This window comes from Hypanus sabinus, chromosome 9 (assembly GCF_030144855.1).
Source record: "Hypanus sabinus isolate sHypSab1 chromosome 9, sHypSab1.hap1, whole genome shotgun sequence".
Lineage (NCBI taxonomy): Eukaryota > Metazoa > Chordata > Chondrichthyes > Myliobatiformes > Dasyatidae > Hypanus > Hypanus sabinus.
In genome coordinates, this window is record NC_082714.1 from 95698040 (window position 1) to 95725034 (window position 26995).

General features: G+C 47.0%; 1 protein-coding gene across 2 annotated transcripts; it reads left to right on the forward strand.

Moving 5' to 3' along the window:
• Positions 1–1249: 1249 nt before the first annotated feature.
• On the forward strand, positions 1250–26139 carry LOC132399663 (hemagglutinin/amebocyte aggregation factor-like). Of its 2 annotated transcripts, none has more exons than XM_059980298.1 (5): positions 1250–1440; positions 2423–2501; positions 16253–16495; positions 24861–25013; positions 25708–26139. In XM_059980298.1, the coding sequence occupies exons 1-5, from the start codon at positions 1368–1370 to the stop codon at positions 25766–25768; spliced, it is 609 nt and encodes a 202-aa protein (XP_059836281.1). In that variant the 5' UTR covers positions 1250–1367; the 3' UTR covers positions 25769–26139. The 2 variants fall into 2 exon arrangements, with proteins under 2 accessions (XP_059836281.1, XP_059836282.1); XM_059980299.1 differs by having other exon boundaries at positions 16253–16441; positions 25708–26128.
• The last annotated feature ends 856 nt before the right edge of the window (positions 26140–26995 follow it).

The following is a 26995-nucleotide window of genomic DNA, read 5'->3' on the forward strand; positions in this document are numbered from 1 at the left end:
GGGTCATCTATTGTGTCCGGTGCTCCTGATGGGTCCACTCTCCTTGTCACCGGTAAATCCGTCAAAATTGGGAGACCGCTTTATCGAGCACCTCTGCTCCAACCGCCAAGAGCGGAACTTTCTGGTGGCCAACCATTTTCTGATTCCCATTCCCTCCCGGTATTTCGGTGGACTCCTTTGGTGCCACGGTAAGATTACCTTCAGGATGGTGGAACAACATCTTGTATTCCGCCTGGGCAGCCTCCAACCTGATGGCATGAATAAGTGATTTCTCTTTCCGGTAAACTCCCCCTCCCTTCTGTTCCCCACTGTAGCACCTTGATTCATTACACCTGACTATCACCTACCCTTTCTCCTATGGTCCACTGTCCTCTCCTATCAGATTCCACCCCCTCCCCCAAGTCCTTTATTTTCTTACCCACCTGGCTTCATCTATCACTTTCTAGCTATCCTCCCCATCTTTTTATTCTGTGATCTTCCCCCTTCTTTTCCAGTCCCGAAGAAGGGTCTCGGCCCAAAAAGTCGACAGTTTATTCATTTCCATAGCCGCTGCCCGACCTGCTGAGTTTCTCCAGCATCTTGTACGCGTTGCTTTGGTTTTCCAGCTTCTGCAGCATCCTGTCAGCGACCTTCTGTCCGGACACTGCTGTGTCCAGCGTCACTTTATGAACATACAATCAATCGATGTATATCATCTACATTAAATATTTGTATTTATTGTGTCTATATTATTGTGTTATTTTGCCCTGCATTGGATCCAGAATAACAATTATTTCGTTCTCCTTTAAACGTGCGCACTGGAAATGACACTAAACACTGTTGAATCTTGAACTTCGACTGTGTGCATTCGGTTTTTCAAAGCCCCTGGCGATCTTGTACAGTTGCACACCCGCTTCTATAAGGTGGCTCCCTCTGTCATGATGCAATGTTTCAACTTGAAATGTCACGATTCCTCTCCGCACCCTCTCCCCCCACCCCGCCTCCTATAGACGCTGTTCGACCCATAGATTTCCTCCCGCAGTTTTTGTTGTTTAAGGTCATTCCTCAGTCTCCTACGCTCCACGGCAAACCTGCCCAACCTCTCCCTGTAACCCTGGAAACTTGTCCCTTCCGAGTTAAATATCAACTTCTGCATCCTTCTTGTGTGGGAGGGCTTCGTCCATCCGCGACTCCGGATAGGGCATTCGCTTTAATATTCAACCCAGCTTCCGGAACCTTGCTGTTCTTCCTTATTCTTGGCCAAGGACTGTGAAAGGTGCGTGACCACGAACTTAAAGCCGAACAACTAACTCAGTGCTGCACACAGAACAGCGGCGTGAGAGGAGAACACACCTTCCTCGATTCCCTGACTGTTGTCCGGCCTCCCGATGCCAGCCTTGGGCGGACTGCTGCTTCTTTCTGCCCTCCTGTCCACGGAAAGGGTCTACACGGCGGTGCCAGGTCATTCCGTTACTGGGAAGACGCGCAGGGTTCGCTTTGTTAGCAGACCCCAAAGTGTGGCGAGTGGGAGAATCTGGAGGGGAGAGCGCAGTGGAGGGATGGTGTGGGGAAAATGTTATGGGGTTAGTGTAAAGGGGTCAGCACGGATTTGGTGTGTCCTCCCACGTCCCACAGGCGAGCGGGAATTGAACCAGTGTACGGGTGAGGGGTAGAGTTAACGGGATCGTAGGGAAATAGGGGCTATGGAATGGGACTGGCGGCAACGTTCTGAAACGTGACAGGAACCGGATGGGACGAGTGGCCTCTTTCCATGCTTTTGTGAAGAAGGCGGGGACTGGAGGCTGGACGTTCTGGGAGATGCACTGAAGTGTAGTTGGTAAGGCAGTGTCGGTGGGAAGTAGCTCGCTCGCCAGCACACCTTCCGGAGTTACTCCATGGGTGGGACTCTGTGTGAATCCCCCCGTTACCTGTTCATATTCCCGGGCGTCGTCTCCTCGGTTATAACAAGTGTAGCTCCCTCAGAGTCGCCCTTCCCGCAATGTCACTCCTTCAGTACCGTTGACAACGTTATCCTATAATAACACTCCCTCAGCGCTCTCTCCCGCGGTACGGCGCTCCCTCATCGCCGTCGCTCACTCCTCATTCTTCCGCGTTTATGGGGATTCGGGGTAAGGGTAGATTTTAGCAGGGGGAAGAGACGGTCACTGAGGAGGTGGAACGAGAGGATCCTCAGGGAGCCTCAGGGTTCCAGACTGCGCGGAGCCGTGGAGGCTTAGGTAGTCTGGGGAGCTCCGCGCTGAGGTTCAGAAGGCGCCGCATCTCCCAGCTGCTTACTGGGCCTTTGGCAGCTCCATGCGCACCAGCGGCGTGAAATGTCTCGTTGCCGGTACAGTTCGCACAGCCGCGGGAACGATTGCAGCCTGAAGCCGTCAGCATCTCTCGTTACGGATTCAGATCACTGATTCCAGCCGTTTTCTTGCAGAGAGACGATGGCTAAAGGACAACATCGTGGGCATCAGTTATGTCTGCCCGTACCGGGGTTCGATCTCCATGGTTGTCAGGTGATAATTTGTCTATCCGTTTACGGGAACTGGTAAACTCCATCGCAGGACGGTGTTGCTGTCGGGATGAACTTGTCCATTACTCAGTCAGAAGGCGTTGCACGCCTGGTTTCAGCGGTACAATGCACGAGTGAAACCATCCTGGGGGTGTTGTGTGCAGTTCCGCTTGTCCACCTATAAAAATGATACAATGAAACTGGAGAGGGAACAGAAAGATTCAGCATGTTGTGGGGTCTGGAGGAATTGAGTTATAAGGAGAGACTGGGCAGGCTGAGGGATGACCTTACATGGATTTCTACAATGGTAAAGGGGAGTAAATAAGGTGGATTGTCACAAACGTTTTCTCAGGGTAGGAGAGTCTAAAACTAGACTGCACCGATATGAGGTGAGATGGGAAGGATTAAAGGGAACTAAGAGGCAAGTTGGTATATGTAGTAAATGGTGCAAACCACAGAAGTGGTAGAGGCTGATACAATAAGAATTTAACACAGACAAGTGTGAGGTGTTGCAATTTTAGAGGACCGACGAGGTAGGTCGTACACGTGGAGCTGCTAGACACCGAGGAATGCAGCAGGACAGAGGGATATGGGAGAACAGGCTTATAATTTCTTGAAAGTGGCATCACAGGTAGATAGGGTCGTAAAAAAACTTTTGGCACCTTGACACATTGGCAGAAATCATTTGGCACATTGGCAATACATGAATACAGGGGTTGGGATGTTATGTTCAAATTGCATAAAACGTTAGTGAGGCTTACTATGAGTACTATGTCCAGTTTTGGTCACCTACCTACAATAAAGAATTAAATAAGGTTGAAAGCATGCAGAGAACATTTACAAGGATGTTGCCCGGATTTCAGGACCTGAGTTTGTCATAAGGTGGGCGTTGGGAACGGACCCAAATGCAAGACACAGACACTGAACTACCAGGAACAGGGCTAGGCATGAGAAGGAAGCAAGGGAAGTGAGAAAGAAAGGACACTGGACATGACACAGACCCTACACGAAACAGGATTCCTGGCCTGGGCAAGGACTTGACTAGGATAGTGGAACCAGGACATGGAACTGGGAACTAGGAGCCTGGGCTTGGACTCCGAGCCAGAGACTGGACAAGGACCCAGAACCTGGGTCTCAAGTTCGGATTCCAGAACTAGGCGAGGGCAAGACGTGGCTACAGGACAATGAGGGGCAACAGGACTGAACGTGAGACTCCTGGACAGGACGAGGGAACCCCAGCACTGGGCTGGGCAAGGTACTCCTGGGCTGGGCGAGGCACATGGACAAGACGAGAACACAAAGCCGTGGCTGGGACAGGCCAAGGTTTGTGGACGTGGCTAGGACCAGACAAGACCCTGAAGCCTTGACTTGGTCGAGAAATAGACGGGAATGCAGAGCCTTGGTCGAGGGAGAGGCAGGAACATGGAACACAGAGCCGGGACCCTTCTTTGGATACAGGACGTAGGGCCAGGACTCATACACAGAATGCAAAATGCGACAAGACAGTTCCCAACACTAGGTAGCGGCAAAAGGCCGGACCTACCTAGCAAAGGCGTGAACACAGAGACAGTTCAAAACAACAAAATATAGTTCCTTATCTTGCTCCGGTGCCTGAACTTGACAGCAGTGAAGGCAAGGGTTACAGGCGAGGCAAAGCTCCAGGAGGAAGGTGGAGGGCAGGGATACAGACAGGGGGTTTGGACAGGAACAATTCCAGCAGCTAGAGGCTGAATCCTGAAGCTATTTATGAAGCCAGCCCAAACGAAAATCAGCTGTCTCAACAGAAACTGGGGAAAACCAGAAAACCTGGAATAAGGAACATGGACCGGATCACAAACCGAAATGCGGATTTGACGGACCAGACCATGACAGAGTTATAGGAAAAGTTTGTATAGGTTAGGACTTCATTATCTAGAATGTAGAAAATTGAGGTGATAGTGAGACTAGAACCAGAGTTCATGGGTTAAGGGTGAAAAGTGAGAGCTTGATTGGGAATGTAAGGAGGAAATTCTTCACTCAGAGGGCGGCATGAGTGTAGAACGAGCTGCCAGCGCTTTGGATTCGGGGTTGTTTTCAACAATTAAGTGGAATTTGGATAGGTGCATGGATGGGTGAGTTATGGAGGGCCATGGTCCGTGTACAGGTCTATAGGACTAGGCTGATTAATGGTCCGGCATGGACTATATGGGCCGAACGGTCTTTTTTCTGTACTGTGGTGTTCTATGAGTCTATGACCTCGTTATGACCTTGCACTTTATCGTTTACTTGCATTGCACTTTCTCAGCAGCTTTATTCTGCATTATTATTTCTTTACCTTGCTGTAGTCCAATACACTGTGTAATGATTTTATCCGTATGAAGATAATGAGTGACAAGCATTTCACTGTAACCTGTTACATGTGACAATGATAAACCAATTCCAATTCCGATTTGGACAGGTTCATGGATAGAAAAAGTTGAGAAGGATATGGACAGACCATTGGAAAAAGCTCAGGCTGGTACCTTGGTCAAACTACAGACACTGAAGATGCTGGAAATCTGGAGTAACACATACTAGATGTTGGAGGAACTCAGCAGATCAGGCAGTATCTATGGCGATGACATTTGTCTGCATGGTCCAGTTGTGCCAAAGTGGCAGTCTCCATAACGTTGACTCTAATAACAGGGTCAGTACTGTATTTCAAGTCCAGAATGAAAACAGAGACAGTTGAAAACACGTGGAAATCTGCAGATGATGGGAATTCAAACAACACACGCAAAATGCTGGTGGAACACAGCAAGCCAGGCAGCATCTATAAAGAGAAGCACAGACGACGTTTTGGGCCGAGACGAAGGGTCTTGGCCTGAAACATCGACAGTGCTTCTCCTTATACAACCCTGCTGTGTTCCACCAGCATTTTGTGACTGTTGAAAACTCTCAGCTGCTCAGACAGAGTGTAAAGGGAGCAATGGAATTAGGATTTCAGGTCAGTAACCCTTCCTCGAAAATGGAGATACTGCGTCTGCACCCTCTTCCCTCAGGTTTAGAAACATAGATTTTCTTCCAGGAAAGGTGGAACCTGTACAGAAGGGACAGTTTGTACCTGACATGTCCTAGTAATGTCCTAGGAGGAAAGTTTGCTAGGTGTTGCGCGGGGGATAGGGTGGGGTTTAAATAAGAGTCATGGCGGATGAGAACCAGAGCGCCAGAACAGATAGAGGAGAGCTGGTGTAGAAAGATGTTAAGCCTACGTACAAAGTCAGAAATCAAAAGGTCAGCCATGGTGGGACTAATGTTCTGAGCTGCGTATATATCAGAATCAGGATCAGGTTTAGTATCACCAACATATGTTGTGAAATGTGTTAACATAGCGGCAGCAGTACAATACAAAACATGATAATACAAGAACAAAAATAAATAAATAAGTAAATCAATTATGTTAAGTACATAAACACAGTAATTGGTTTTGTTATTTTTATTTTCACTATTTTCATTTAACTATTGAACTCACCAATTCAAAAGTTAAATGAAGATAGTGAAAAACAGAAATAATAAAAGTGAAGCAGTGTTTATGGGTTCAATATCTATCTAGGAACTGGATGGTAAAGGGGAAGAAGCTGTACCTGAATCGCTGAGTGTGTGGCTTCAGGGTTCTGTACCTTGGTCCTGATGGTATAATGAGAAGAGGGCACGACTTGGGTGATAGGTTTCTTAATGATGGACACCACCCTTCTGAGACTCCGCTCCTTGAAGATGTCTTGGATACTACGGAGGCTAGTACCCAAGATGTAGCTGTGTGCATACATCTACTGATGCTTCTGGACACATCATCAGTGATGTTCCTGGAATCATTGGGTGTTTCGGGTCTTTCAGCATCATACACCCTCCTCCAGGTGACCCAGCCGGGGCTGATCAGACCCCAGCTTGTGTCCAGATGGCTAGCTACACATGACTCCATGGCTCCCCTCTCTTCAACCACAGCCACCTTGAGAGCCTCTCTGCTGCATCGGTGGCACTGCGGATGGCTCTCCTCTTCCTCTCTCCCTCGATGCCTAAATTGCTGTTGGCTCTGGCTAAGGAACGGGCTGCGAATCCTCTACAACCAACTTCCACTGGGAGACACCCCGCTCTCCATCCAGCCTACTGGCAGTTGCTGACCAGTCCTGCATACTTAGATAGCTTCCTTTCAAAGGCCTCTTCCAAGTGATCTTCTCAGGGGACTGTCAGCTCCAGCATCCCCACCTGCTTCGTAGACTCAGACACAAGGACAATGTCTGGTCGCAGGGTGGTGGCTGCGATATGGTCGGGGAACCTCAGCTGCCTCTCAAGGTCCACCAACAGCTGCCAGTCTCTCGCAGAGGTCAGGATACCTGCGGATGTTCTTTTGATGGGTATTGACTGCTCCCCAGCTCTGACAAAGGCAATGGTCTGCTTGGAAGGTCGGGACTGCTTCGCTCACTCCACTCCTGCACTGATGACTTCAGCGATGGTGTTCAGGACCTGATCATGCCTCCATCGGTACCGTCCCTCACCAAGTGCCCTTGTGCAACTGCTGAGGATGTGCTCCAGGGTTCCTCACTTGGAACACAGTGGGCACGCTGATGACTCTGCTTTGCCCCGTGAGTGCAGGTTTGATGGACTTGGAAGCACATCGTACACTGCCTGGATGAGAAATTGGATGCGGCATGACTCAGCTTTCCAAAGCTCAGCCCAGGTCACTTTCCTCTGCACCACATTTTCCCATCTTGCTCAAGCTCCCTGTTGCTTCATTCCCACCACCTTGCCGGTTCTCCTCTCCTCCACTGCTGCTCTCACCTCCTCCTGAACTAGATGCCGCCTTTCCTTCCCTCTGATGGTGTCCATTTGGGGAGTTGGAAAGGATCCTAGCACAGCTCGGCCTCGTGTGACCACTCCCACAAGCCTCCTGTGACGCAGCCTTTCCTCTGCTTCCTCTGCCCTCCACTTCCTGCCAGTCCTCACTTGGATCCCTGCTCTAGCCACCTTCAAATCACTTGAGTCCCTGTACTGTACCACTTCTCTGGCTCTTGTAACTTTGAATTCCTCCTCCAGGGATTTGAAGGGCAGTTGCAGTATGTTGTGGTGTCTATAGAGGGCGATGCTGCTCAGGCTCCTCAGCAGCCCCAGCCATCTTCCGAGGTGCTTACTGACCCTCCTCTCTGAGGTTTCGACTGTCGAGATCGGAACTGCATAGACGAGGAGGGGCCACAGGAATCTGGGGAGAATGCCATGCTGATACACCCAGGCTTTGAACTTCCCAGGTAGGCTGGACTTGTCCACGGATTTCAGCCAGCCATCCAACTCGGTGCAGGTCGCCTGAATGGATGCCGTGTCCCTCAGAGAGCTGTCAAAAACCTTACCTAAGCTCTTGACTGGCTTTTCTGTGATGGTTGGGATGGCTGAACCTGCGATGTTGAACCGGAACTTGTTTTCCACCTTGCCTTTCCTCGGCACCATTGATCTTGGTTTGGCTGGCTTGAAACGCATCCGGGCCCACTCCACCAGCTTTTCAAGCCCCTGCAGAATCCACCGGCAGCCGGTGACTGATTCTGTGGTGGCTGTGAGGTCATCCATGAATGCCCTGATGGGTGGTTGCTGTTGAGTGGAATTCATTCTGGGCCCTCTGCACTCTGTTTCAGCAGACTTAGTGAGCATGTTCAAGGCTAGGGAGAACTGTGTCACTGAGATAGTGCACGCTGTGATGATGCCAATCTCCACCTTGTGCCAGCTTGATGTAATTGCTCCTGAAGAGACCCTCATCCTGAAGTTGCTGTAATAATCAGTGATAAGGTCTCTGATTCTGCTGGGGATATGATACTTGGTCAATGTGAGCTGCACCAGCTCATGCGGAATGGAGCCATATGCATTTGCCAGGTTGAGCCACAGCACTGACAGGTTGCCCTTGTTCTCTCTGGCCTCCCTGATGAGCTGTGTCACCACACCGCTGTGCTCCAGACAGCCCAGCATCCCTGAAATGCCACCCTTCTGGACTGATATATCAATATAGGTGTTCTTTGCTAGGTAGGTGTGCAGCCTATTGGAAACGGCACTGAAGATCTTTGCCCCAACACACAGCAAGGAGGTGATACGGAATTGGTCTATCTGGGTGGCGACTAATTTTACAACTTTCTGTAACTTCTTTCGATCCCATGCAGTAGCCCACTCTCACTACCATACCAAGCAGCGATGAAGCCTACCAGAACGTTCTTTATGGTGTATCTGTGGAAATATTCGAGAGTAAGGTGACAAACCAAACCTCCACAAATTCCTAATGAATTATAACCGTGGTGTTGTCTTCTTTATAACTGCATCAATATGTTCCGGCCAGGTTACAGAGGTGCAATAAAATCTATGAATACTGCAGATTTTTCTTTATTTCTACATAAATATGACCTAAAATCTGACCAAATCTTCATGTAAGTCCTAAAACTAGATAAAGAGAACCCAATTAAATAACACAAAACATTATACTTGTTCATTTATTTACTGAGAGAAATGATCGAATATTACCTGTATTTGCAGGATAAAGTATGTGAACCTTTGCTTTCGTAACTGGTGTGATCCCATTGTACAGCAATAAGTCCAAACAAATGTTTCCCGTAACTGTTGATCAGTCTTGCACATCTGCTTAGGGGAATTTTAAGCCATTCCTTCTCACAAAACTGCCTCAACTCTTGGATGTTGGTGGGCAAGGAAGCATGAACTGCTTGCTTTAGGGCCTTCCACAACATTTTTAGAGGATTAAATTCAGGATTTTGACTTGGCCATTCGAAAACATGAATTTTCTTTTTTTTTGAAAAAAACATTCTGTTGTTGATTTACTCTTGTCTTTTGGATCATTATCTTGTTGCATTATCCAACTTCTATTAAGCTTCAGGTGATGGAATGCTACCCCGATATTCTCCTGTAAAATGTCTTGACACAACTTTGAATTCATTGTCCCATCTATGACAGCAAGCTGTCCAGGCTCTGAGGCAGCAAAGCAGCCCCAAACCATTATGCTCCTTTCACCTTGCTCCACAGTTGGGATGAGGTTTTGGTGTTGGTGTGCAGTGCCCATTTCTGTCCAAACACAGCAACGTGCATTCTGACAAAAATTTCAACTTTTCTCCCATCTATCCACAACATTGTCATAGAAGCATTGCAGAACATCCAGGCGCTTTTGCAAATTTGAGACAAGTTGTTTTTTTTTTTGAGAGCAGTGGATTTCTCCGTGGTGTCCTTCTATGAATGCCATTCTTAATCAGTGTTTTTCTTTATAGCTGACACATGAACATAAACGTTCTAGAGACTTCTGTAGGACTTTTGACGTCATCCTTGTGTTCTTTTGCACCTCCTTCACCATTGCACGTTGTGCTCTTGATGTGATTTTTGAAGCACGCCCACTCCTAGGGAGAATAGCAACAGAACTGAATTTCCTTCATTTGTAGACAATTTCTCTTACTGTGGACTGATGAACACCCAGGTCTTTAGAAATGCCTTTGCAGACTTCTCCAACACCATGCGTCTCTGCAATTCTTCTACGGTTCTCTGTAAGTTGGTTTGATTGAGGCTTGGTGCACATCAACAGATCTTTCTTGAGAAAACCAGGTAACCTGACTTTGTGTGTCTTTTTTTATGGTAGGGCACCTCCACAATCAACCTCTCCAATCTCATCTCATTGATTGTAACACCTGACTCTAAGCAGCTTTTGTCGAAGGCATTACCCCAGACATTCACATACTTTTTCCAACAAATGCATGTAATATTGGATCATTTTCTCAATAAATAAATGAACAAGTCTAATGCTTTTTTTGTGTTGTTATTTAATTGAGTTCTCTTGATCTAGTTTTAGGACTTAAGTGAAGATCTGATCCGTTCAGGTCAAATTTATGCAGACGTAGAGAAAATTCGACAGGGTTCACAAAATTCCTAGCACCACTGAAGATCATCAGAGACCTTGACATCCAGGAACTTGAAATTGCCCACTTTCTCCACTTCTTATCCCTCTATGAGTATCGGTTCATGATCCCGATTCCTACCCTTTCTAAAACCCACAATCAGCTTTGATCCTACGTTGAGTGCAAAGTTGTTGCTGCGACACCACTCAACAAGCTGGTATATATCGCTACTGTACACCCTCCCGTCTCCATCTAAGTATCTGCCAGAAGTGGTTGCATCATCAGCAAATTTATAGCTGACATTTGAGCTATGCCTAACCACACAGTCATGGGTATAGAAAGGGTAGAGCAGTGAGCTATACACACATACCCGAGGTGTGCCAGTGTTGTGGTCTTTCGGTTAGGAAGTCGAGGATCTATTTGCAGAGGGAGGTACAGAGAAACAGGTTCTGTAGCTTATCGACCAAGACTGTAGGAGTGATGGCGTTAACCGCTGAGCTATAGTCAACGAACAGCGACCTGCCATGGGTGTCTGTATTGTCCAGGTGATCTAAGGCCGTGTGAAGAGCATTGAGATTGCGTCTGCCGTAGATCTATGGTAGCGATAGGAAAATTGCAGTTTGTTCAGGTCTTTGATGAGGTAGAGTTGATTCTGACCATGAGCAATCTCTCAAAGCATTTTTTTCCACCCTAGATAAGAGTGCTACTAGACGATAGTCTTGGGCACTGGCATAATTCTTGCCCATTTGAAGTAGGTGGGAACTTCCAACCGTAGCAATGAGAGGTTGAAGATGTCCTTGAATACTCCCTCCAGTTGGTTGGCACAGTTGGACTGGGACAGATTATTTTATGGTAAAGGTGTACTGGATAAGTGGCAGGCCTTCAAGAATTACATTTTTGAAAGTAGAATGTTTATATGTTCCTGTCTGAATAAAAGGCAAGGATACCAAAGATACCTTGGCATTCTGTAGATTTTGAAGTCTTGTTTAATGAAAAGGGGGAGGTGCATAGCAGGTATGAACAAATGTGGTACTTAAGGAGTATACGGAATGCAGAGAACACTTAAGAAGGAAACCATAAGGGCTAAAAGAAGACATGAGGTTGCTCTAGTAGACAAGGTGAAGGAACATCGTCAGGGTTTCTCCAGACATATTGAAAGCAAAAGGATATCATGGACCAAAATTTGCCCTCTGGAAGATCAGTGATAATCTATGCGTGGAGCCAAAAGACATGGGGTAGATATTAAAACGATGTTTTATTTTGCATCTGTATTTACTCGGGAGACTGACACGGGAGAAAGGTGCGAGGCAAAGAAGCAGCGAGATAATGGACTCTATACAAATTACAGAGGAGGAGCTGCTTGTTGTCTTGTGGCAAATTAGGGTGGATAAATTCCCAGGTCCCGACTATGTGTTCCTTCGGACCTTGTGGAAGGTTAATGCAGAAAGTTTAGGGGACCTAGCCGAGATATTTCAAACACCCTAGCCACGGGTGAAGTGCCCGAGGACTGGAGGATAGTTAATGTTGTTCCGTGGTTTAAGAATAAGCCAGGATATTAAAGGCCGTTGAGCCTGACGGAATAGTACCAGAGCTACTGACGTGGTTGCTTTAAAGCTGAAGGGACGTCCAACTGCCGATGTGCCTGGAAGTGAAAAGAAGGTCTGATGCTGTAAAGATCGATAAGTCAGTGGAACCTGAAATGTAAGATCCATGTATCAAGATAAACTAGATGTGGTCAAAAACGAGATGGCAAGATGAAACATTGACATATTGGGAACTAGCGAACTAAAGTGGACTGAAATGGGCCATTTTACATCAGACAATTATCAGATCTTCTATTGTGGGCAGGAAACCTGCAGACAGAATGGAGTAGCTTTAATCGTCAAAAAAAAGTATCAAACTCAGTGATGGGATATAACTGCAAAAGTGATAAAATGATCGGAACACGACTTCAAGGCAAGCCTTTCAACATCACAGTGATCCAAGTTTATGCTTCAACCACAGATGCCAAATAGGATGAACTTATCTACTTTTATGAAGAACTACAGCTCGTCCTGGATATGACATGAAAGAAGAATGTTACATTTATCACTGGGGACTGGAATGCCAAAGTTGGAAATCACAGAATACTGGAGTAATGGACATCTTTGGCCTTGGAGTATGGAATGAAGCCGGACATCGGCTGGCAGAATTTTGCCAAGTTAACTCTCTGGTTATTGCAAATACGCCCTTTCAACAGCCTGAGAGGCGGCTCTGTACATGGACATCACCAGACAGTCAACACCGAAACCAGACTGACTATATACTTTGCAATCAGAGACAGAAGAACTCTATCTTGTCAGCTAAAACAAGACCAGGAGCAGATTGTGGCTCAGACCATGAGCTGCTTGTTGCAAATTCAGAACAAAACTGAAGAGCATCAGGAAAAGCAATGTACCAGCAAAGTCTGACGTTGATAGCATCCCTCAATAATATACCGTGGAGGCGAAGAACAGATTCAATGGATTAAACCTGGTAGAGAGAAAACCGGAAGATCTATGGATAGAAGTAAGGAGCATAATACAAGAAATATTGCAAACCAAAAGGAGACCAGGAAAACAAACTGGCTGAGTGTGGAGGCTCTACAAGTGGCTGTACAGCGAAGAGAAGTGAAGGCCAATGGAGACTGAAACAAATACCTCCAAATGAACGCAAGGTAGCAAGGAAAGATAAGGAAACTTACTTAAAGGAGCAATAGAAAAAAGCTGAAGAAGCCACAGAACTGGAAAAACAAGAAACCTATTCAAGAAAATTAGAGAAATCAAAGGAACATTTCACGCAAAAATGAGTATAGTAAAATACAAAGAAGGGAGGATCTTACAGAGGCAGAAAGCATTAAAAAGAAATAGCAGAAATACATAAAAGAACTGTACAGGAAAGATCCCAACAGCGAAGACATCTGCAATGACTCCCTCGTCAATCTAAAGCCGGACATTCTGGAAAGTGAAGTCAAATGGACAGTAGAAAAGATTGCCAATAATAAGGTTGCAGGATGTGACGGGATTCCAGTTGCATTGTCTAAAACTATAAGAGGTGTTGCTGTAAAAGAGTTGTCTGCAATTAGCCAGCTGATCTGGAAAATACAACAACGGCCTTTAAACTGGAAAAGACCAGTTTATGAGGAGAATCTTAATTCTCAAGAAGGAAAATATAAAGGAATGTTCAAATTACCGAACAATTTCACTAACTTCGCATGCTAACAAGATAATGCTAAAGATCATGCAAGCAAGACTCCATCAATATATGGAACGAGATCTGCCAGATGTACGTTCGTTTTAGAAGAGGCAGAGGCACCAGAGACCAAATTGCTAACCTTTGCTGGATAATGGAGAAATCAAGGAAATTCCAGAAAAGTATTTATCTGTGTTTTATTGACTACTCTGAAGCCTTTGACAGCGTGGACCATAATAAACTATGGCAAATCCTTAAAGACATGTGGATAACTAGACATCTGATCTGCCTTATGAGAAACTTGCATGAAGAGCAAGAAGCAACAGAACTGAACACGGAACAACAAACTGGTTCAAGATTGGGAAAGGAGTACAACAAAGTGCATACTGTCACCCTACTTATTTAATCTATATGCTGAGCACATCATGAGGAATCCTGGTCTAGAGGACTCAAGCTTTGGAATCAAAATTGCCAGATGAAATATTAACAACCTCAGACATACAGATGATATTACTCTAACGGCTGAAAGTGAGGAGGATATGAGGAAACTTTTACTCAAAGTGAAAGAAGGAAGTGGAAAGGCTGGCTTGTTGCTCAATATTAAGAAAACCAAGCCTATGTCTACCGGCCCTATTAACTCAGTGGTAATATTTGGAAAGGAAATGGAAGGAGTGACGGATTTTGTCTTCCTCGGTTCAAAGATTTCTACAGATGATAACTGCAGCCACGAAATTAAACGGCGGTTACTTCTGGGGAGAGTAGCAATGGAAAATTTACATAAAATACTGAAGAGCAGAGACGTAACGTTGTCTATGGAGATCCATATAGCCCATTCTAGGCTATTTCCAATTGTGCTGTATGGCTGTGAGAGTTGGACTATTAGAAAGGCTGAATACAAAATAATCGACGCCTTTGAACTTGGATGCTGGAGGAAAGTGTTAAGGGTTCGTTGGACGGCAAGAAGATGCAACAAGTCAATACTTGAAGAAATATGGCCAGACTGCTCACTAGGAGGCTTGATTATGAGACAAAATCTGAAATATTTTGGCCATATCATGAGAAGACAGGATTCCTTGGAGAAGACTCTCATGTTAGGTAAAGAAGGTAAAAGAAGGAGAGGATGACAGAGGCTACGATGGATAGATGATATTACTCAGACAATGTGCATGACCTTGGGAGATCTTAGAGAAGCAGTTCCCAACAAGAAGGCTTGGTGTGCAGGAGCCAATGGGGTCACGAAGAGTCGGACTCAGCTTAACGATTGAACAATAACAAAAAATCAATGTATTGAGTAGAGGAGTTGGGATGTTATGTGGGTGGGGCTTAATTTGGAGTATTCTGCCCAGTTTTGGTCAGCTATCTACAGGAGAGTTGTAAATAAGATTGAAATAGTGCAGAGAAAACTTACAAGGATGTTTCTGGGACTTGTAGTTCGGAGTTGTAGGGAAAGGTTGAATAGGTTAGGACTTTATTCCATACAACGTATGAGATTGATAGAGTTATACAAAATTATGAACAGCATAGATAGGGTAAATGGAAGCAGGCCTTTTCCACCGAGGTTGAGAGAGACTAGAACTGGAGGTCACGGATTAAGGGTGAAAGGTGAAATGTTTAAGAGGAATGTGAGGGGTAGCTTCTTCGCGCAGAGTATGGTGAGGACGTAGAACGAGCTTCCAGCACAAGTGCTGGATGCGTTGACGTTTTCAACATTTTAGAGAAATTGGAATAAGCACATGCTTGGGCGGGGATGGAGGGCTATGGTCTGGGTACAGGTCAATAGGGCTAGGCAGGTTAATAGTTCGGTACAGATTAGATGGGCCAAAGGGCATATTTCTGTATTGTCATGTTCTAAGAACCCTATAACGACACGACTTTTTACGTCTTCCAGGCGAGGAAATTCCTCTTCCAGGGATGAAGTCTTTGGAGTTTTGTTTTTTTTTAATAATTGAGGTGAGGTTGCCAGCCTCATGCCCAACCCTTCTCTGTTCGCGGCTGGGCTTGGGACTGTGCATGGTGGAGTTAAGTCATCGACCTGAGAAACCGTTTCTCCATCTGCAGATCCTACCTGACCTGTGACGGGGGCCTGGGTGAGTGTAGATCTGAGCAGATCAGGAAGAGAGACATAGGGGGCGAAACGAATGCCGGTTACCTGAAGTTCAAAGTCTATATCGAGTTTATAGTAATGTGTACAAGTGTACGTATGCACAGGTGTAATGAAAAACCTACTTGAAGTAGCATCACGGGCACATTGCATCTGTTACACACATTCACACTAAACAGTTAAACATCTTATACAGCTTTTCCAAAAGCACAATTACAGCAATGGACATTTTTTTGCAAAATGATCAAAGTAGTCATCGTGTTGCTAAACCGTAGTGATTAGGGTCCTGCCAGTTGGTGTAAGAACGGCATGGATCAAGAGAAAAAGCTGTTGCTAAACCTGGTAGCGTGGAACTTCAGGCTTCTGTACCTGATGGTCGCTGCGAGAAGGTGGCTTGCCACGGATGGTGTGTGTCTTTGATAAAGGGTGTTGCCCTGCTATACGTACTGGAGATGGTAGGGAATCAATGTTTCTAAGGAAGCCGATTTAGCACATAGATACAGCACTGAGAGGGTCTCAAAGTGGAGACGAATCATTTGAACTGAAATCTTTTTATTTAATCTTCAGCCAGTACAATAACAAGACGGAGGAAAGAGTTTGGGATTTTGCCTGTAAATCAACTTTCCAGAGTCACGTTAGTTGTTCCTGGACAGACTACGTCAACAGATTCGACGAGGGAATAAATTTCTCCTGCCCGTCCGAGGCTCTGATCTGCGGGGTGGAGAACCTGCGAGGCACCATCCAGAAGGATCGGAAGTACAGTAATCTCCTTTCCCCGAGTGTGGGGCCTTCCACTGGTCGGGCTTCCTGGTTAGGGCGCTATGCCACACTTACAGTGCACACTTCCGCCACTCACCTGCACTCGACCTGCGCAAATTCTGTCTCGGTCCCCGTCACTTCACACTAGCACGGGAAGAGGCCACTCAGCCCAACGCACCTCTGTCTCTTTTCAGAACATTGGCAATCCCATTCCATAGCCGCCTTTCCCTTCATTACCATCAATTTTACCCCTCACCTACACACCTGGGAAAAGACCCGCACGTCTAATGGACGTGGGAGTGCACCGGAGCATCCGGGAGATAACAGTGAGAACTCACGAACTCCATACAGATAGCACCCTCACCCCTCCCTCCTAGCGACTGTCAGGTGTCAGGTACAGGTTTAATTCGCAGCAGCATCACAGGCACATACACACATAGGTATAGACTATATGACATTGTACATGAATTATGCATTAATTATACAAGGCAGCGTAGAAAAGAGATTGTACAGAACAGGCCAATTGTATATAACAACACAGTAGTGCAGAGGTGCTCTGGAAACTTTCATTGCAGAAGTAGAGTTAGCATTCTGCAGGTCGGTTCAAGCACTGGGTGTTTGTAGGTACGTAGGGAAGTCTTATTTCTCCCTTCCCGATCCACAGCCTCCTCCTCTTCATTCTTAACATCTTCCTTCCTTGCGCAATTTCTTCCTCCTTCCTCCCCCCTCTCTTTCTATTCAGCCTTGTTTCGCTTTGTCTTAATTCCCTATCGCTGTCTGCCTCTCTTTTTAACCCCCTTTCCTCCCCTCCATGTCCCATATTTTTTTCCTTTCCTTCTGCTCTCTCTTCCCCTTCTCCTATTTCTTGCACACTCTCCTCTCTCTCCATCTCCCTCCCTCTCTCCCTCGCCCTCTCTCATTCTTTCCACCTCTCCGTTGTCTCTCCCTTTCTTCACCCGGCTCTCTCGTTCTCATTCTCTCTCTTTTTCTCTTTCCTTCCTCCCCTCTCAACTCTTCCTGCCCTTACCTCTGTGTCTCCTCTTTCTCTGCCCCCTCCTTCATCCTCTCTCTCTCATCTCTCTTCACTCCTTCTCTACTTTTTCCTCTCCCTCTCCCTCGCTATCCCCCTGTTTCTCCACTTCTCTTAACCAAATAACCATATAACAATTACAGCACGGAAACAGGCCATCTCGGCCCTTCTAGTCCGTGCCAAACGTTTACTCTCACCTAGTCCCGCTGACCCACACTCAGCCCATAACCCTCCTTTTCTGTCCATATACCTATACAATTTTACTTTAAATGACAATATCGAACCTGCCTCTACCACTTCTACTGGATGCTCGTTCCACACAGCTACCACTCTCTGAGTAAAGAAATTCCCCCTCGTGTTACCGCTAAACTTTTGCCCCCTAACGCTCAACTCATGTCCTCTTGTTTGAATCTCCCCTACTCTCAATGAAAATGCCTATCCACGTCAACTCTATCTATCCCCCTCATTGTTTTCAATACCTCTATCAAGTCCCCCCTCAACCTTCTACACGCCAAAGAATAAATGCCTAACTTGTTCAACCTTTCCCTGTAACCTAGGTGCTGAAACCCAGACTTCTGCAAAAATGCTATCCCTTTCTCAAAATTCCTCCGCTTCCGCCACATCTGCTCTCAGGATGAGGCCTTTCATTCTAGGACAAAGAAGATGTCTTTCTTTTTTAAAGAAAGGGGCTTCCCTTCGTCCACTATCAACTCTGCCCTCCATCGCATCTCCCGTATTTCACGCATCTCTGACCTCACCCCATCCCCCCGCCAGCCCACCAGGGATAGAGTCTTCCTGGTCCTCACCTATCACCCTATCAGCCTACAGATCCAACATATAATCCTCCGTAACTTCCGGAATCTCCTACGGGATCCCACCATCAGACACATCTTCCCCTCCCACCCACTCTCGGCTTTCCACAGGGTTCGCTCACTACGCGACTCCCTTGTCCATTCAGCACCCCAATCCCTCCCCACCGACCTCCCTCCGGGCACTTATCCCTGTAAACGGAAGAAGTGCTACACCTGCCCCCACACTTCTTCCCTCACCACCATCCTAGGCCCCCGACAGTCCTTTCAGGTGAGGCACCACTTCACCTGCGAGTCAACTGGGGTGATATACTGTATCGGGTGCTCCCGATGTGGCCATTTATACATTGGGGAGATCCACCACAGACTGGGAGACCGTTTCGCCGAACATCGGCACTCCGTCCTCCAGCAGAGGCAGGATCTCCCTGTGGCCACGCACTTCAATTCCACAGACCACTTCCACTCCGATATGTCTGTCCATGGCCTCCTCTACCATCAGGATGAGGCCACACACAGGTTGATGGAGCAATACCTTATCTCCCGCCTAGGTAGCCTCCTTCCTGCCGGCATGAACATTCAACTCACAGACCTCCGTTGATACCCCTGCCCCCCCCCCTTACCCCATCCCTATCTATAATTTTAGTCTGGTTCTCTTTCTCTCTCTTCTCCCCCTCACTATAGTCTCCCCCCAGCCCTACCTTTCTTTCTCTTTTAATCCCTTAATTCTCCACCTTCCCCCTAGCCCATTTCCCTTCAGCCAATCACTTCCCAGCTCTCTCCTTCATCCCTCCCCCCACTTCTTATCCCCCCTCGACCATCCCATGTTACTTCACTCCTGATGAAGGGTTTCGGCCCGAAACGTCATCACTACCTCTTTCCATAGATGCTGTCTGGCCTGTTGAGTTCTGCCAGTATAGAGTGTTTTTATTTTTTTCCGTACTCTCTCTATTTTGTTGACATCTTTCCTATAAGTCGGTGGCCAGAACTGTACACAATACTCCAAACTCGGCCTGACCAATGTCTTGTACAATTTTAACATTACATCCCAACTCCCATACTCACTGTTCTGATTTATAAAGGCTAACATACCAAAAGCTTTCTTTACCACCCTATCCACATGAGATTCCACTTTCAGGGATCTATGCACCATTATTCCTAGATCACCCTGTTCTACTGCATTCTTCAATGCCCTACCATTTACCATGTATATCCTATTTGGATTATTCCTACCAAAATGTAGCACCTCACACTTATCAGCATTAAACTCTATCTGCCATCGTTCAGCCCACTATTCTAACTGGCCTAAATCTCTCTGCAAGCTTTGAAAACCGACTTCATTATCCACAACGCCACCTACCTTCGTATCATCTGCATACTTACTAATCCAATTTACCACCCCATCATCCAGATCATTAATGTATATGACAAACAACATTGGACCCAGTACAGATCCCTAAGGCACACCACTAGTCACCGGCCTCCAACCTGACAAACAGTTATCCACCACCACTCTCTGGTATCTCCCACCCAGCCATTGTTGAATGCATTTTACTACTTCGATATTAATACCTAACTATTGAACCTTCCTAACTAACCATCCATGCGGAACCTTGTCAAAGGCCTTACTGAAGTCCATATTGACACCATCCACTGCTTTACCCTCGTCAACTTTCCTCGTAACCTCTTCAAAAATTCAATAAGACTTGTCAACAATGACATTTCACACACAAATCCATGCTGACTGTTCCTAATCAGACCCTGTCTATCCAAATAATTATATATACCATCTCTAAAAATACTTTCCATTAATTTACCCAGCACTGACATCAAACTGACAGGCCTATAATTGCTAGGTTTACTCTTAGAACCCTTTTTAAACAATGGGCAATACACCAACCCTCCGGCACCATCCCCGTTTCTAATGACATTTGAAATATTTCTGTCAGAGCCCCTGCTATTTCTACACTAGCTTCCCTCAAGGTCCTAGGGAATATCCTGTCAGGACCCGGAGATTTATCCACTTTTATATTCCTTAAAAGCACCAGTACTTCCTCCTCTTTAATCGTCATAGTTTCCATGTGTTCCCTACTTGTTTCCATTACCTTACACAATTCAATATCCTTCTCCTTAGTGAATACTGAAGAAAAGAAATTGTTCAAAATCTCCCCCATCTCTTTCGGCTTCACACATAGCTGTCCACTCTGATTCTCTGAGGGACCAATTTTATCTCTCACTATGCTTTTACGATTAATATAACTGCAGAAACCCTTTGGATTTATTTTCACCTTACTTGCCAAAGCAACCTCGTATCTTCCTTTAGCTTTTCTAATTTATTTCTTAAGATTCTTCTTACATTCTTTATATTCCTCGAACACCTCATTTACTCCATGCTGCCTATATTTATTGTGGATCTCTCTCTTTTTCCAAACCAAGTTTCCAAAAATGCTTGAAAACCATGGCTCTCTGAAACTTTTAACCTTTCCTTTCAACCTAACAGGAACATAAAGATCCTGTACCCTCAAAATTTCACCTTTAAATGACTTCCATTTCTCTATTAAATCCTTCCCATAAAACTAATTGTCCCAATCCTCTCCTTCTAAATCCTTTAGCATCTCCTCAAAGTTAGCCATTCTCCAATCAATAATCTCATTCCTGGGTCCAGTTCTATCTTTCTCCATAATTATATTGAAACTAATGGCATTGTAATCACTGGACCCAAAGTGCTCCCCAACACATACCTCCGTCACCTGACATATTTCATTCCCTAACACTGCCCCTGCTCTAATCGGTACCTCTATGTATTGCTGCAAAAAACTATCCTGCACACAGTTTACAAACTCAAAACCATCCATCCCCTCTACAGTAAGGGCTTCCCAGTCTATGTGTGGAAAATTAAAACCTCCCACAATCACAACCTTGTGCTTACTACAAATATCTGCTATCTTCTTGCAAATTTGCTCCTCCAAAGCTCGCTCCCCATTAGGTGGTCTATAATACGCCCCTGTAAGTGTTACTACACCTTTCCAAATCCTCAATTCCACCCAAATAGTCTCCCTAGCCCTCTAATTTGTCCTGCCAGAACACTGCTGTAATATTTTCTCTGACAAGCAACGCAACACCTCCCCCTCTTGTCCCTCCGATTCTATCACACCTGAAGCAAAGAAATCCAGGAATATTTATTTGCCAATCACACCCCTCCTGCAATCATGTTTCACTAATAGCTACCACATCATATTTCCAGGTATCAATCCATGCTCTAAGCTCATCCACCTTTCTTACAATGCTCCTAGCATTAAAATAAATGCATTTAAGAAATTCTCCACCTCCTCCTCTCTGTTTATCTCTAACAGTACAAAGAACTTTACTGTGTTCTTTCTCTTCCTTCTCCCATACACCTATTCCTACACTCTGGTTTCCCTTCCCCCTCGTATCTGGTTTAAATTCACTGGAGCCTCTCTAGCAAACCTACCTGCAAGAATATTTGTCCCCCTCCAGTTCAGATGTAAACTGTCCTGCCGGAACAGGTCCCACCTTCCCTGGAAAACTGCCCAATTATCTATAAATTTGAAGCCCTCCCTCCTGCTCCGTGTCTTCAGCCACGTGTTGATCTGCACTATCTTACTATTTCTAAACCCACCTGCACGTGGCACTGGTAGCAATCTTGAGATTGCTATCCTGGAGGTCCCGTCCTTTAACTTGGCACTTAGCTCCCTAAACTCACCTTTCAGGACCTCCTCATTCTTCCTACCCACGTCATTGGTCCCTACATGGACCACGACATCCGGCTGCTTGAGAATACTGAGAACTCGATCCGAGATATCTCGGACACTGGCACCAGGGAGGCAACAGACCATCTGGGATTCCCGATCTCTTCTACAGAACCTCCTATCTGTCCCCCTAACTATCGAATCCCCTATCACTACTGCTTTCCTCTTTTCCCTCCTTCCCTTCTGAGCTGAGGGTCTCGTCTCGGTGCTGGAGACGCAAACACTGCAACTTGTCCCTGGTAGGTCGTCCCCACCAACAGTATCCAAAACGGTATACTTATTGTTGATGGGAACGGCCACAGTGGGGGCTCTGCTCTTCCTGTCTATTCCTCTTCCCTCTCCTGACAGGCACTTAGCTACCTGTCTCCGGACTTTTAGGGGTCTCTATCTCCCTGAAATTCCTGTCTATTTCTGCCTCTGCCTCACGAAATATCCAAAGTTCATCCAGCTCCAGCTCCAGTTCCCTAACTCGGTTTGTCAGGAGCTGCAGCTGGATGCACGTTTTACAGGTGTGGTCATCAGGGACAATTGTGCTCGCCCTGGACTTCCCACATACTGCAAACGGAGCACTCAACTGCCCTAACTGCTGCCCCCATTACCTACTCCTAAACTAATTAGATTAACTTAAAGGAGCTTACCTGGCCTTACCTCACCTGGACTGAAGCTCGTACTCAGCCTCTGCTCGCTTTTTAAATATCCCCGCTGATCTCAGAGGCCGACTTTCACGCGCTTGCGTTCAAGTGCCCGTTCAAACCTCGCCTCTGCCTGTTCTCGCCGAAGACTAATTGAGCCAAAGCCATCCCACTCTGCCTCAGTCCACTCCGACGCTGGCCGCTGTATATGGCGGTCTTTCTTTTAAACCTTTGGCGCACTACGTCATGCGCCTGCGCAGTCTAGCCTCTTTGCACCGCTCAGTAAAAAAAAACAGCTTCTTTCCGAGCTTCATTTACCTCTTTCCTCTCCGATTCTTGCTTCGATTTAAATGACCGTTGAAAACTTCCTCTCCTTTTTAAACCTTTGGCGCGCTACGTCACGCGCCTGCGCAGTCTAGCCTCTTTGCCCCGAACAGTTAAAAACAGCTTCTCTCCGAACTTCATTTACCTCTTTTCTCTCCGATTCTTGCTTCTGTCTGTCTCACTCTGCCTCCTCCTCCCCCTCTCTCTCTCCCTCTCTCCCTCTTTCTCCCTTCACACTGCTCTCTATTTCTCCCTCTCAGTTTTCAGGGACTTCAGCAGCATTCAAATGGGCCGCTTAGCCCAGCGGGTCCTTTCCATCGCTTGCACCCATCTACCCCATATTTACCCGCGGTAGGTCTGTATCCCCACATGTCCCAACGATTTAATATCTGTCTCCGCAGCTTGGTCAGGTGTCCAGCCTCCAGGCACACACAGATCTCCTCCAACCTTCCCCACCTCACTGTCCTTGTCTGAAGCTTCTCATTTATCTACCTCATTTATTCCCCTCATAGTTGTATATACCCTTCCTCCTCTGATCTAGGGAAAGGGTGGGGTGGGTGAGTGAGGGAGAGTGCAGAGTGGTGGAAAGAGTGTGAGGGTTTTTGTGGGAGAAAGGGTGGGTGAGGGTGTGAGAGACAGGGAAGGGAAAGAGTGGATAGGGCAGTGAGGGAGAGGGTGTGGGAGTGATAGGGGTTGGGTGAGTATGGGGGAGTGCGGGAGAGGGTGTCGGAAGGCAGTGAGGGAGAGGGTGACGGAGTGAGGTTGAGGTTTTGGGTGGTGGAGTGAGGGAGAAGGTGGAGGTGGTGGAAACGTTGAGGGTTTGTGTGGGGAATTGAGAAAGGGAGGTGGGTGGGGGAGTGAGGGAGAGGTCGGTTTGGGGTAAGGGAGAGGGTATGGGTAGGCCTGTGAGGAATATGGAGAGTGTGGGGGATTGAGGTAGAGTGAGGGTGGGGGAATGAGGGAGAAGGTGTTGGTCAGTGTCGGGAACCGAGAAGGTGTGGCTGGGGGAGAAAAAGAGGAAGAGGGTGTAGGTAGGGCAGTGAGGGCGAGTGTGGTGGGCAGTGAAGGAGAGTGTGGGGGTGGGGCAGTAGGGTGGTGGAGTAAGGGTCGGAGTGTGGGTGGCTGGTGCTGTGTCCTGCGTGCGGTCGAACTTCCCGAGTGTTTTGAATTCAGGATTATCGTCATCTGCACAGGACACGTGTTCACACGTTAAATGCAAAAAGTGCAGCAGCATCGTAGCACGTAGCACGAGCAGCTTTAACAAGAGCATAAACAATACAAAATTTTTACAATTAGAAAAACAATGTCCAAATTAGTACGAAGTGGTCATAATGTTGTAGGGCTTTGGGCTTCTTCACGAACTGAATGATTCAGGAAACTAACTGTTCTTGAACATTGAACATAGCACATAGAACAGTACAGACACATCGATCCACAATGCTGTGCTGATCTTTTAACTTATTTTAAGATCAAACTAATCCTTCCCTGCAACATTGCCCACCATTTTTCTATAATCTCCGTGCCTGTTTAAGAGTCCCTCAGATGCCCCTAATGTTTCTACCTCTATCACCACCCCGGTAAAGCGTTCCACCCACCAATCACTCTCTGTAAAACATGCCTACTTCGGGACACCCTTATACTTTCCTCCAATCACTTTAAGTTCAAGTGGGGAGTTTATATTGATTAATTTCGCATTAATTTTCCACCCGCCGGTCTGCACTCTACTGATTGCTGTCCAGCTGCAGCCAGCGATAATGCCTTCACCAGTTTTAGGTATCATGCCCTCCCCGCTGGGCCGGAGATTGCTGGTCAGATAAGCCGGTGTGTGACGCCGGCTTCTTGTCTTGTTCCCAGGTGGAGGTTCTACTGCTGTGAAGCTGGCCACGTTTGTCTCCGGGGCTGTGCCTGGTCCCCCTACATCAACCAGCGCAACGAGTACTTCAGCTGGGAGGTACCGGCCGATCACTACCTGGCCGGAATCGTGCGTCACCATGGGAACCAGAGCGGGTACGTAAGGTGACCCCCTCAAACCATGGAGGAGGTTTGAAACCAGAGGCGAATGGTGTAAAAGGAACATCAGGGGCAGCTTCTTCACGCAGAGGGTGGTGTATACTTGAAGTGAACAATTGAGGCGGGCACATTAGAAATGCTTAAAAACGATTTAGAGAAGTAGGAGGTTTAGAAGGCTGTCGGCTAAACGCAGACTAAGCTGGCTAGCTCGTTGGACAACATAGTCAGCAAGGATGGATTAGGCCTAAAGGCCCGCTTCCACTCTGTATAACTCTGTGGACCAATGAAAAAAGGCCGTCTGACTGTGACAGAGCCTGTACTGAGGGATAGTCACACTATGGGAGGGGTGGTGAGAAGGAAGTGTCACACTGCGTGAGGCTGTGAGGAGGGCGCGCCTCACAATCCTCCCTATTTGCTCCACAGTCCGAGCGCCATTCCTGCGACCGGGACCCAGGGCTGATTACCGTTCCCTGTTGGGGTACAGCTCTGGTTTAATCAGGGGCTGATCGACGGGGTGAAGATACAAGAGTCACTCATGATGCACGGGGAGTCTCTCTTTCTTCCTCTCTCTGTCCGTCTGTCTGTCTGTCTCTCTCATTCCCCACCTCTCTTTGTCTCTCTGTCGACACAATGGCCCTTGAACTCCCCAGTCAACTGCCCCGCCCACCGACTGTCTTTTTTTCTCTTGCAGAGAACGTCGCTGGCAATTCCGCTACTGTGCAATGTTCTCTACGAACATATTTGCACCATGACGAGAAGGCAGGAGACCTCAATAAATAATTACATCATTTGCACTCTGTGCCTTCATGGTTTTATGCACCTCTCTTTCTCTCCCCTCTTTCTCTTCATTTCCCTGTCTCCTTCTCTCTTTCCATCTCAGCCCTGCTTTCTTTCCCCTCCCTCCCCCTCCCCTGTCTCTGTCTCCCTCTTCCTCTCCTCCCTCTACCCCCTTCATTGTACTCCCTCTCTCTTTTCACCTTTCTCACTCTCTTTTCCTTCTTCTTCTGTATCCTACTCTCCATTTCTCTTGTTCTCTCTCTCCCCCCGTCTCGCTGTACAGAGGAGCCCGCTCCAAGGAAACAAAAAGACCTTGCCTGCCTGCACAGACTGTCCTTGTACGATTAAAACACAGTAAAACGCGTCGTTTGCGTCAGATCAAATCAGTGATATTGTGCTGGGTTGCCCACAAGTGTGTCCAGGCTCCTAGCACCACTATAACATGCCACCGTTTACAGATGTGCCGAACACCTCCTTTACCGCCCTGTTCTCCTGTGAGGAAATGCCTTCTTCAGCGCCTTGTCTACCCGTGTGGAAACGTCTAATCCGCCACCCGTTTCCATGAGTGAACACGTCTTCTCTACCGTCGTGTCTTCTTCAGAAGAAACGGCTGCTCCACCACCCAGTCCACCTGCGTGGAAACACCTTCTGCACCGCCTGTTTGCCTGTGTGGAAACACATTCCGTGCAGAACTGGTTCTCCATCGCCCTGTCCACCTGTCCCAAAAGCTTTCTCTACCACCCCGTGCACCTGTGCAGAACCGATTCTCCACCGTCCTGTGCACCTGTGCGGAAGTGCTTTCGCCATTACTCAGTACACCCGTGCAGGAATGCCTTCTCCACCGCCCTGCGGAAACGCCTTCTCCACTGTCCTTTCTACCTGGCCAAACCTCTTCTGCACCGCCCTATCTGTAATGAAACACCTTCACCGCCCTGTCCACTTGTGTGGAAACGCCTTCTTCAGCGGCCTGTCTACCCGTGCGAAAACTCCCTCCCTGCCGAAGTGTATATCTGAGCGGCTACTTTCAGGACACCATGACTGGCTGCATCCTCAATCACAACGAGTACATTTGTTAAGCATGAGCGGGCGTGCCTCTCTCCGGGTTTGTTAATAATCGCCAGCTTACTCTATCTCCAGACGGCGGCATTTTATTCATTACTAATCAGTCATTCGTTTGAGATCCCTGTATTCCCCCCTTCCTC